We start from the raw sequence: 13,000 nt of genomic DNA on the forward strand, positions 1-13,000 counted from the left end.
TGGGGGATGGAGACGTAGTATGATTGTCTCCTTGTCCGCTAGAAATAAGATAGGCTTCATCGATGGTTCATGTACCAAGCCACATGAGAACTCTCCCTTGTTTAAACAGTGGGACCGTTGTAATAACATGGCCATTTGCTGGTTGACCATTTCCTTATCACATGATATAGCTGAGAGTGTCCAGTATTCTGATACTGCAGAAAGTATTTAGATTCAACTTAATCAAAGGTATGGAACAGTAAATGGCACGAAGGTTTTTGAAATTAAGAAGGATTGGCTTCAACTAATCAGGGGTCAATGGACATAGCATCCTACTTTAATAAGCTAAAAATATTATGGGATGAACTTAGGTTCATGCGTGCTTCTCGTGGGAGTTCATGTACATGTTCTGCCAAGTCTGAACTTCAGAGAGAGGATGAGGAGAACGAATTACACCAGTTTCTTATGGAGCTCAATAAGACCTATGTTGGAGTCAGGAGAAATCTCCTTATGATGCAGCCTCCTCCATCTCTTGGTACTGCTTATAGTATTCTTCTTCAAGATGAGAGACAAAGACAAGTGTCCTCTCCATCCCAATTTAGTGTTGATTCTTCTTCATTAAATGTTCACCTCACCAAAAACGTTTCGACCTCTTCCTCTCCTATCCTTCAGTCATCTCCTACGCTTATTGACCCTTCATATCCTCTCTATGTGCATCCATCAGATAATCCTAGTATTTTGTTAGTGTCAGTCCCCTTTTTAGGGACTGGATACACTTCATGGAGAAAAAATATTCTAATTGCCCTGTCTGCTAAGAATAAATCTGGGTTGATTAACAGTAGAATTCCACAACCCCCACCTAGTTCTCCTCTTTATGATTACTGGGTTAGATGTAATGACATGGTCTTTGATTGGCTAAGTAATTCCCTATCCAAAGACATTGTAGACAGCGTAAATTTACACTATGATACTGTTAGGGACCTATGGAGGGATATAAAAGAAATGTATGGACAGTCTAGTGCTAGTAGGTATTATCAAATACAAAGAAAAATTACAGGGGTATCTTAGTGTTCTTATGATATTGCTAGCTACTACACTAGGCTTAGAAAACTCTGGGATGAGTTAAAAACTGTCGCATTTGGTCCAACATGCACTTGTGGGGTTGAGCCATAATACAGTGATGGTCAGAAGCTTATTCATTTCCTCATAGGATTGAATGTCACCTACTCAAATGCTAGGAGTAATATCCTTATGATGTATCTTATCCCAACCCTGGGTAAATCATACTCCATTCTCCTTCATGATGAGAGTCAAAGGGAAATTCAGCCATCTGGTGGTTCATTCCTTCAAAGTCGGCTTCTTTTTCTGTGAAATCTACACCTGCCTCTGCTCAGTTCACTAATGGTCCTAAATCCTTCTCTCAGAAAGTCAATTTTGATATCAAAAGGACAGGTCTTGTGTGCAAATACTGTAAAAGTCCTGGCCATTCTATTGACAAATGTTACAAATTTCATGGGTTCCCAAGTGACTTCAAATTCACAAAGGGTAGGAAGTCAGTTGCTTGTGCTCAAGTTGATACTTCTACATCATAGGATCAATAGTTTTCTGAGAATATCACCAATAATCCTATCCATGGGTGCAGCAAGGAACAGTACCAACATCTCATGATCTTATTTCAACAGTCTCACATCTCCCCTTCTCAAGATTCAACTGACAACACTACTGCAATGGCTACTTGTGCAGGTGTGATTTGTAGGCTTGCTGTTTACTCTCTTGCTTTGTGTTGTGCATCACAATTAAAAGTCAACACCTGGATTCTAGATTCAGGTGCAACCAACCACATGACACCTAATAACCACTTATTACACAACATCCAGTTTTTGCCTTTCCCTTATCTTGTTACACTTCCAAATGGTTATAAGGTTAAAGTTTATTGCACTGGTTCTTTACAACTATGTGATGATTTGATTTTATCAAAAGTCCTCTTAGTCCCTTCCTTTTAATTCAATTTATTCTTTGTGCCTCAACTAGTTGATCAACTTAGTTGCACAGCTTTCTTCACCAAAATTTTCTGTCATTTACAAGGCCCTTCTCTGCGGAGGCCATTGGAAATTGGTAGAGCATCAAATGGACTTTATGTAATTGATTCTGTAGTTACTCTACCAACACCTACATCATCTGTACATAACACCACAAATAAAAGATCAGTCAGTTTACCACAGTCTACTCCTCTTGTAAATAACATTTCAAATAAGGCATCAGTTTCTTTGTGTGATTACAATGCTTGCATTTCTACTTGTAATCTTGATTTCTCTATTAATAAAACTGATCTTTTCTGGCATCAAAGACTAGGACATATGCCCTTTCATAGAATGCAATCTATTGAATTCTTATCTGATAAGTTGTCTTCTAAACAATCTTTTATTTGTCCTGTGTGTCCTTTAGCCAGACAACAAAGACTGCCTTTTCTAGATAGTTCTATCAAATTCACTAAACCTTTTCAATTAGTACACACTGACTTATGGGGTCCTTATCATACTAGAACATATAATGATTTTAGATATTTTTTAACTATTGTAGATGATTTTTCAAGGGTGACTTGGACACACTTGTTTTCTTGTAAAAGTAATGCTTTTGATATCATTAAGGCTTTTGTTCTGATGGTCAAAATTCATGTTAACCTTCATGTACAAACTATTAGATCAGACAACACCTTTGAGCTTGGTTCTAACACTAAGGCTTCATCTTTCTTTGCTGAATATGGGATTCTCCACCAAACTACCATTCCCCATACTCCTCAACAAATCAGTGTAGTTGATAAGAAGAATAAACATCTTCTGGAAACTTCTAGAGCATTACTATTTCAATCCAAGCTTCCAATTAAGTATTGGGGTGACTGTGTACTCACAACTACCTATCTCATTAATAGATTTCCTTCTACTGTCCTCCAACATCTCTCTCCTTACCAGAAACTACATGGGCATCCTCCTACTTATGCTCATTTAAGAACCTTTGGTTGTTTATGTTTTGCAACTATACCTTAGGTCAAGAGAGATAAGTTTCAGCCAAAGGCATGTCCTGCTCTTTTTCTGGGGTACCCTTTAGGAAAGAAAGGCTACAATCTATTAAGTCTAGCTAATCATTCCATTTTCTACTCTAGGAATGTGGTTTTTCATGAACACCGACTAGAACCTAACTAGTGTAAGTGTACAGACATTCAATTCTTTAACTAACTGAAAAATAAAATAATATCTCTCTTCCTTCTCTTTCTACTGTTTTCCCTGTTCCTTCATCCTCTTACCTTTCTGATCCCTTCACTCATTCCTTTCCTTATACTTACACTCCTTATTTTCCTGCTCCTTCCTCTCCTTCATTTCACTTTCATTCTTTTCCTGACCCTGTCTCTTCTCCTAGTTCCTCTGCTCCTTCTCCTGCTGCTTCCTCCCTTATCCTTAGGAGGTCTGCCAGGACCCACGTGCATAAATGAAACGAGTGAAACACCTAAATTCCTATAAGTATGCGTTCTAACAGTGTACAAGAATAGGACATGTAAAGTAAGTGAAGTGCTTAGGTTCCTATAGGCATGCTTTCTATTATTGTATAGAAATAGAACATGTCAAACAAAGGAGCAAATAAAGCATGTAGGCCCTATAGTCATGTTCTCTACCCATTCATGCGAGAATTAAAGTACCCCAGCCCATTTTCACTAATTTCCCCATCATTCAGTTTAATAAGTTATTACATACCATATTGAATAATTACAGGCCCAATTACAAATATAGAATAACCCAGTAACATATCTTGGTCTTCAAATAGGCTTAGAACCTCACGCGGACATCAAGCCCAAACTCCAGGTGCGACAATGTGCTTCAGACCCGCTAATACCAAAAACAGGCTCAACAGACCATGCCTAAACAATTGGGGTAGCTATCTTGTTTAACCGTTCTCATTGACAAGCAGTAAACACACACCAGAGGGTTACAACTTCATGAAATTAGCTCGAGGTAACAATAGACCCTTTAGAATAATCAAGACTTGATCACAAGAAATATGACATCAAAAGTTCAAGGCTGACATTCTCTAGAACTGATCCGAAACTAAGTAGAAGTTCATATATGGGAGCCTTAGCATTAAACATCTAGGTTGAAATATAGTCAAAGGCTATTTTGATTAAAGTTTTTTGTAGGAGAGGTACTTAACATGAAAACCTAAAACAAAGTTTGGCTAGGAACTAACTCAGAGTAGATAAGAAGTAGAAATTCATACAAGAAAATCTCAACATGAAGATCTACAGGAAAACATGGTCAGAATGATCCCACACTTGAAAAGAACCCTTATAGGAAAGACTAGTAAGAAACTCAGGACAAACAAATCATGATCCAATTACAGTAACAAGTAACAATTCCCACAAGTAAGGTTTCAACATGAAAATCTAAAACATATGTAATTGAGGACTAATTCAGAAGAACTGACAGGTAGCAATGCATACACGAAAGGACTTAGCATGAAACTCTTAAAGTAAAACACATTCGAATAAATTTTAGGCAGATATCAATCTCCATAAAATGGTCCCAGAAATCCAAAGCAGGGCATGAATATGAACTCATAACAGGCAGAAAAATACAAAATTTAAAGCTAACACAAGCATAACAAATTAGGTAAAACCTAATAAGGCTAGCAACCATTTGAGTCAAATGCGCAGAGTGAGAGTACACTACACATGTTGAAGCCTATCAAGTTTGATACTAGAGAACATGGAACTGCAGAACATCATTAAGACAATAGAATTACAGTAAAGCATACAACAATACAATACTGGGAGTTCACAAATAGCAAAGAAACTTAGGCCACGGTAACTATCCAGAATATGAGCCAAACAAACCTCCCAAATATCGGCTTCCTTAAATAAACCAGCACCAAACTAAATATCTCAAGGAAACGGGAAAGAACTGATGTGAGCATAGAAAACGGATAGGAAATATGGAATATTTTCATATTTTCTTGGATATAGTCTAGGATTTGGGGAAAACGGCTAAGGTTTGGTGTGAAAGGAGAGGACAGAGAGAATACAGAGGTGGCCGGGGGGTGAAAATGTGTTAAGGTTTAGGTGTGTTGAATAATTAAAAGTGGAGGGGTAATTGTGGGTCATTGATCTTGAGAGATCAACGATCAAGATTTAAAAGGGAGGTGAGGCGAGTCATTGAAACGAGTCACGACCGGCTATAATAAATGGGTCATTTGGTTTGGGCCTCAGACGGGTTCAAACGGGCTGGGCTCAGAAATTTGAACCTCTTTTGTTCCAATTCAGGCTGGAATAAAAATAATACAAGAATTAACAAAATAAATTATAAAAATATTTATAAAATAATATAAAGAATGTTATTTTTGAAATTAAAACTTTAAAAATAAATGCCTATAGTTGAAAAATATATAAAAGGTCATATTGACCTAAAATTAACATAATAAAGGCAATTATTAAAACATATCGGGTATTGTTGCAAAATATCGTAAATAGTAGAAAACGAATATAATTATGTAAAAGGTGGAATAAACTATCATAAAATGCATGTGGGTGCAAATAATAAATTTGGATGATTAAGTCACCCAAAAATAATTTAAAGAGATAATTAATAAATCTTTGAATAAATTAAATGCAAGAAAATCAATTTTAATGCTTTTAAAATTATAGAAAAATATAGAAAATACTTATATGACCGTTGTAAATTAGGTAACGATGCAAATGATATTTTGAAAGTATAAGGAATACTTTATAAAATATGAGGGCAAAATTGGGTATCAATAATTACTTATTTCCATTCCTTTTACTTTTCTCTTCACTCAATTAGACGTGTCAAAATTCATGAGTCCATAGCAATGTACATGTCATGACACATAAATAAGATTAGAAGGATATAAATAATACATATATCATGTATGATAATTCCAGTAACAATGATCGTATTAAAAGGCCATGTTGCAGCTGTACGGGGAAAAATCAGTAGATAACAAATGGTCAAATGATAAGGTGACACGTGAAATCGAAGACATGCAAAAGATGAGTATGATACCGAATGCAAAGTGTGTAACCAGTACAAGATGGATTCCAAAGGAAGCATGGCCGATGGTAAGAGTTCAAAGGTTTGGCATCAGATAGCATTTAATGAGCAGCCATTACAGAGAATATTTGCATTCAAAGCCTGCTTTTATGCACACATAAATGACGCATTTATTCTCATTCAAGAAGATCTTAATTTGGGGATCTTGTCTCCCCCAATGGAGCTATAAATAGGAGGATTAATAATCATTGTAGAGACGATATATTCTTCACGCAAAAGCTATAACATATTGTTTCAGGCTAAATCTAGATAATTTTATCAATGTTACTATTCTTGCTCTAGGAAAGATCGAGCTCAGAATCGGGCTTGCTATTTTCTTTCTACTCAATCATTAATCTTATTTTTGCTCTATTTCCTTACCATTTTTGGATCAAATTGATTCTTTTGTCTATAAAACACATTACAAATTCAACTAAATCGCGTTATCGGTAAATAGTTTGGTGCCTACCGTGGGGCACAAATAGCTGGGTAATCGCTTTGGTCCATTCATTTATTACTAACAAGTTTTGGTTCTTTACTTAGTAAAAATCAGATATGGTAGATAATGATGTCAACAACATAGACAACGTTGAAGCACGTGTTGACCGGGAAGAATTGTACCAGCGTGATGACTCAATTAGCGAGACTCGCAACGAAGGGGACGATACAATCTCGGTTCCTGAAGGTCAATATCCTCGGAATGTGCGGGACCCAACTCCTAATAATACAGAGGAGGAGCATGTCGTAAAGACGGTCAAACTCTTGGGGGAACAACAGAGAGTAATCATGGATCACCTCTCAAGGCAGGATCAGGTGATGACAGAATTAAAATAAGCATTGTCACGTGCTTCCGATAATGCGAATGGAAGGGGCCCGATTCCTCCCAGTGTTCCCGCAAATCAAATGGCTCAGATAATCGATAACAACACCCCAAGGGGTGAAGTCAGTTTCGACGAAGCTGGAGGGATCGGTAGCGGATCGGGGAATAACAATGGGAGTGATCTTTTCAAAGCCGAGCTTATGATATTCATGAGAGAAATGAACAAACGAATAGATCAGAATGCGAAGGATTTTCACGCTCGGATGGACAAGATTTCGGGTGAGCCACCAATGTTAAAGGGTCCAGATTCAAAAGAGTACATGTAGTTGCCGTTTAAGTCAACTGCAACACCAAAGTTAATTTCGAAGAGATTCAAGATGCCAGACATACCAAAATACGATGGGACTTCGGATCCACGTGAGCACATCACAACCTACACCACGGCAATGAAAGGAAACGATTTGGCTCAGCATGGGATCGAGTCGGTTCTATTGAAAAAGTTTGGTGAAATCCTCACGAAGGAGCCCTTGACATGGCACTCTCTCTTACCCGAGCATTCAATTGATTCTTTTGAAATGCTTGCATATTCGTTCATTAAGGCCCATGCTAGAGCAAGAAAGATTCAGGCCAGAAAGGAAGACATATTCAGAATTTTACAGGGCATATCCGAGCTGCTGCGAGAATTTCTGATCCGGTTCCAGAAAAAAAGGATGGTGCTATTGGCGATTCCAGATGAGTGGGCAACTGAGGCATTCATGAAGGATCTAAACCCGCTGAGTTCCGATGCCTCCCAAAAACTGAAGCAGAGCCTGCTCGAGTTTCAGCCAACCACATGGGCGGATGTCCATAACTGCTATGAGTCAAAAATAAGGATAGAAGATGATTGGCTTGGCTCATTGGTATCGACCAAGGGAAGGGGTCGAGATAAAAATCAAGATAAGTTAAAAATTGACTTTGATACAGATCGGAGGCCCTCTAGAGGTTGTTTTCTACCATACGAGAGGATCGATGGGCGTAACAGCAAAGGGTTTCAGTCATCGAATAGGTTTGCTCCGGACAAAAGAGCCGATCACGGCCGAAACAACAAAGTGTTGCAGGAGAAAGAAGTGCTAGGGACCCAGGACTCCACCTATCCGAGGTTATTAAATTATAACTTTAACATTAGCCTGGTAGAATTGGTGTCGGCAATGTGAAATATCAAAGAAGCACGGTTCCCCAAGCCAAGCCAATTAGGTTCTAGCCAAAGGGATCCTAGTTTATGGTGTGAATACCATGGGACTCACAGCCATAGAACTTGGGACTGCCGACATCTTCGAGAGGAGGTGGAAAAATTGTTAAACAATGGCCATCTCAGAGAATATTTAAGTGATCGCACTAAACACAATTATGGCCGAATCCCGGACAATGCAGAGCCATCAATGACAGAAGCAAGATCACCTCGGATGACAATTAACATGATCTTCGGAGGGAGCGAGGTCAATGGGGTAACATTCATCAAAGAGAACAAAAATATCGATGGCTCACGGTAATAGAATCTGGGAAGTCTCAGAGGACGACATCACCTTCACGGAGGAGGACGCTGACAGATTTCTTCTGCCACACTATGACACTTTGGTAATCCCTCTTAATGTTTTAGATTTTAAAATTAAGCGTATTTTGGTTGATCCAGGAAGTTCGGCCAACATTATATAGTGGAGAGTTCTAGAGCAAGAGAAATTAACCGGGAACATCATTCCGGCGACAAAGCTCCTCGGCTTCAACTTGACAAGCATTACAACCCGATGAGAGATTATGCTACCCACTCACGCCGAAGGTGTAACAAAGACCACCATGTTCGAAGTGGTATATGGCGACATGGGCTATAATATGATCCTTGGGAGGCCGTAGATACACGAGATGGAGGATGTACCCTCAACATATCATTAGCTGTTGAAATTTTCGACGTCGAAAGGGATCAAACAAATAATAGGAAACCAACTGGCGATAAGGGATATGAATGCGGTGATTGTTTCGAGCTACAAGGAGAAAGAGTCCAACAAATAGAAATTACAGGAACCGATGGCTTCTCCTTTTCCAATTGAAGATGACAAAGGCGAGGAGTCTTCGGGATCCGACTAGGTTCCGAGATTTTTTCGGGTACCATAGGAGACAGATGAGACCAAGTCGATCGCGAAAGAACTCGAGCAAGTGGCTCTGTTCAAGGAGTTTTTGCAAAGGAAGTTTCATTTGGGAACAGGGTTAGATCCCGAGCTCAGGTTAGAATTTATAAATTTTCTTAAAGCTGACATTGACTGACTTATGTGGTTTCACTTAAATAGGACAGGTTTCCCATTGGACGTAGCAGTCAAAAGTTAAGTGTGGATCAAAACTTTTTATCGGTTAGGCAAAAGAAAAGCTCGATAGCAGAGGTCAGGAACAAGTTTGTTAAAGAAGAGGTAACCCGACTAATCAATATCAGTTCAATCCAGGAGGTAAAATATCCGAAGTGGTTAGCCAACGTAGTTATAGTAACCAAAAAGAAACAAATTCAGAATGTGTATAGACTATAAAGATATAAATAAGGCGTGCCCTAAAGACTTATTCCCGTTGCCTAACATCGATCAAATGATCGATGCTACGGCCGGGAATGAGCTAATGAGTTTCCTTGATGCTTATTCCGGGTACAATCAGATCACGATGAACCCGGAGGATGAAGAAAAAACTTCTTTCATGACAAACGTTGGCACATATTACTATAATATAATGCCTTTTGGGCTTAAGAAAGCTAGAGCCACTTATCAAAGGCTCGTTAATAAGATATTTGAGAATCAGATAGGCAAAACGATGGAAGTATATATTGATGACATGTTAGTTAAGTCTTTAAATGTAGGATATCATCTGAAACATCTGCAGGAAACTTTTGACATCTTGCGGAAGCATAACATGAAATTCAACTCGGAGAAATATGCATTAAGGTTTGGTTCCAGTAAATTCTTGGGGTTCTTGGTCTCACAAAGTGGAATTGAAGTAAATCTCGATAAATTCAAAGCTATCGAGGACATCCCATACCAATTGACAAGTGTGAAGGAGGGCAGAGACTAACTGGCAGGGTGGCAGCTCTCAGCAGATTCATATCAAGGTCCTCAAAAAATTGTCATCACTTCTTTTCACTTCTGAAAAAGAAGAACGAGTTCATATGGACTCTGAAAAGCCAATAGGTGCTGAAAGACCTAAAAAGGTACTTGCCTAGCCCTCCATTACTCTCAAAATCGGGGGAAGGTAAGCAATTATTAATCTATCTAGTAGTCTCGGCAGTAGAGTTAAGTGCCGTTTTGATCCGAGGAGAAGAAGGTATGCAATTTCTTGTTTATTAGGTTAGTAAAATATTGTCGGGAGCGGAGATTCATTACCCGCACCTCAAAAATCAGTCCTTAGCTCTCGTAGTTACATCTCGAAAGCTTAGGTCTTATTTTCAGTGTCACTCGATAGCCGTTGTGCCAACCTTTCCCTTAAGGAATGTCCTTCCCAAGCCTGAGTTGTCAGGTCGTTTGGCCAAATGGACAGTCGAAGTCAGTGAATTCGACATTGAGTATAAACCGAGGACTGCGATTAACTCACGAGTTTTGGCCAACTTTATGATCTACTTCAATTCGGGATTAATGCCTTTGGCATCTAAGGAAGCAATTCTGGTGTCGGAAACGGCATTGGGAGTTTGGAACTTGTTTGCAGATGGAGCCTTCAACGTAAAAGGATCTGGCCTCGGGGTAGTTTTAATCATACCCTCAGGGGAAATCTTAAGACATGCTATCAGAATTGTACCATTAACTAACAATGAAGTCGAGTATGAGGCTTTGGTTGCAGGACTTGAACTAGCTTGGGGACTAGGTTCCGAGGTCATCGAGGTAAAGTGCGACTCCCAGCCAGTTGTCAACCAAGTGTACGGGTTTTTGACGCAATAAAGAGCGTATGCAACAATACTTGAACAAGGTTCAAGCATTACTTGCATGATTCATATAATGATCGATCGTCCATATTCCGAGGGAAGAAAATATAGAAGCATATGCATTGGCTAATTTGTGGTCGTCCACGGAGATGAAAGTATCAGATTTTGGTACGGTCGTCCAATTTTTGCATTTGGTGTTGGATGTGGATGGCTACTTTGAGTTAAGTTCAACCAACTTAATTTGGGACAAGAGGAACGAGTTCATTGAATATCTCAGACATGGTAAATTACCCGAAGACCCAAAGGCATCCTGGGCACTGCGAGCGAAAGCAGCTTGCTACTGCTTTGTAGATGGGCAGTTATATATGAGATCATTCCAAGGGCAACTGTCTCGATGTCTAGGGGCCTCAGAGGCGGGGCAACGTGATGAGGGAAGTCCATGAAGGAGTCTGCGAAAATCATCCTGGTGTATACTCGTTATTTATAAAGTTGATACGGCAAGTTATTACTTGCCCCGGATGGAATAGGACGCAAGGACGTTAGTACAAAAGTGTGACAAATGTTAACATTATGCATAGTTAGTACATCAGCCATAAGAACCTTTGTATTCGGTGGTGTCCCTGTGGCCATTCATGAAATGGGGGATGGACATAGTTGGTCATTTTCCACTGGGCCCAGGGAAGATAAGATTCCTTTTAGTTTTAACTAATTACTTCACTAAATGGGTAAAAGCAGGTCCTTAACAAAAGGTTGGAGAGCGCGAAGTGGTCAATTTCATATGGGATTACATAGTCTGCCGGTTTGGAATTCTGAAAGAGATTGCTTGTGACAAGGGGCCACAGTTCGTAGGCTCAAAAGTCACAAAGTTGATGGAAGGGCCAAAAATCAAAAGAATTACATCTTCATCGTACCACCCAAGTGCTAACGGCCATGCGAAATCAACCAACAAGGTAATTATTAAAAACCTTAGAAAGAAGTCAGCAGATGCTAAGGGCAAGTGGCCAGATGAGCTATGGAAGTGTTATGGGCATACCAGACAATGACAAAGTCAAGCATATGAGAAACACCTTTCTCTCTCGTATACGGATCGGAGGCCTTGATACCGATAGAAGTGGGGGAGCCGACTTTGAGGTTTTCCCGAGCAAATGAAGAAACAACAATGAAGTGTTGCTGGTGAAGCTAGACTTGCTTGACGAACACCGGGACTTGGCATATGTGAGTATGGTGGCTCAAAAGAAAAGGATGGAAAGGTATTAGAATCGTATGGCGAATCTCCGTTATTTCAAAGTGGGAGATTTGGTTTTGAGGAAGGTTACTTAGAGCACTCGGGAAGTCAATGTCGGAAGGCTAGGACCAACGTGGGAAGGTCCTTACTAGGTTTTGGCTATCACTAGTAAAGGATCATATGAATAGGAAAATCAAGATTGAGCCAAATTGCCCAGCAATTGGAACACGACTCACCTCAAAAGGTATTATTTCTGATGATTCCTGTCGTTACTGAAAGTATTTGTTGCACTCTTTTTCTTTTCGACCAGTTTTTGTCCCAATCGAGTTTTTCTGGCAAGGTTTTTAATGAGGCAACAATGAAAATCATACTACGAAGGAAACATCATTGGCAAAGGCAAGACCTTTAAACATGATACGAGCTAAAAATCATGGGGTCAACGAATACGAGCTCGTGTGGTAAACAACTTGTGTGTGGTTAAATAATCATTCGTTCAGTGGCAAGCCTCACCTTCCATTATTCAAAAAAATAATTTAACCGTTCACAAGTTGTCTCCACCAATGAAGCAACAATATGAATGCAAGACTTCCCGTATTCGAATCCTGTAATCAAATCCTCATACTTAACATTCGAACACTAGGGGGATAATACATGATACGACACCAAGAGTGCCACGAAAATCGGGGACTGTAAGAATTGGGATCAATGTCTTATCAGGACCGGGGACTGCATGATCAACCCCGTAGAAATAAGTTGTACAAGTTAGCCACATGTATTAGCAACTTTATTTACTTAAGAAAATGAATGCCTATGTACTTTTAAAGATAGAGGGAATAAAGTCCTTTTATTTTTATCTTATTTCTTGTCTAAATGATGAGTTAATTTTATCGTTTGAAAGTTAACAAAAACTTCAAATGCTTGTGCCGGAATGAATATGAGACGTCCTCTTCAAGAGCATC

The 13,000-nt window shown here is 39.2% G+C and overlaps 1 protein-coding gene across 1 annotated transcript; it reads left to right on the forward strand.

Annotated features, from left to right (window-relative positions):
- Window positions 1-297: 297 nt before the first annotated feature.
- LOC142173482 (uncharacterized) lies at window positions 298-3,023 on the forward strand. Its single transcript, XM_075239079.1, has 4 exons — window positions 298-1,038; window positions 1,374-1,531; window positions 1,622-1,722; window positions 2,011-3,023. Exons 1-4 carry the CDS (start codon window positions 298-300, stop codon window positions 3,021-3,023), a joined length of 2,013 nt encoding a protein of 670 aa, XP_075095180.1.
- Window positions 3,024-13,000: the final 9,977 nt, after the last annotated feature.

The sequence above is a fragment of the Nicotiana tabacum genome, chromosome 19 (assembly GCF_000715075.1).
Source record: "Nicotiana tabacum cultivar K326 chromosome 19, ASM71507v2, whole genome shotgun sequence".
NCBI classification, from domain to species: domain Eukaryota; kingdom Viridiplantae; phylum Streptophyta; class Magnoliopsida; order Solanales; family Solanaceae; genus Nicotiana; species Nicotiana tabacum.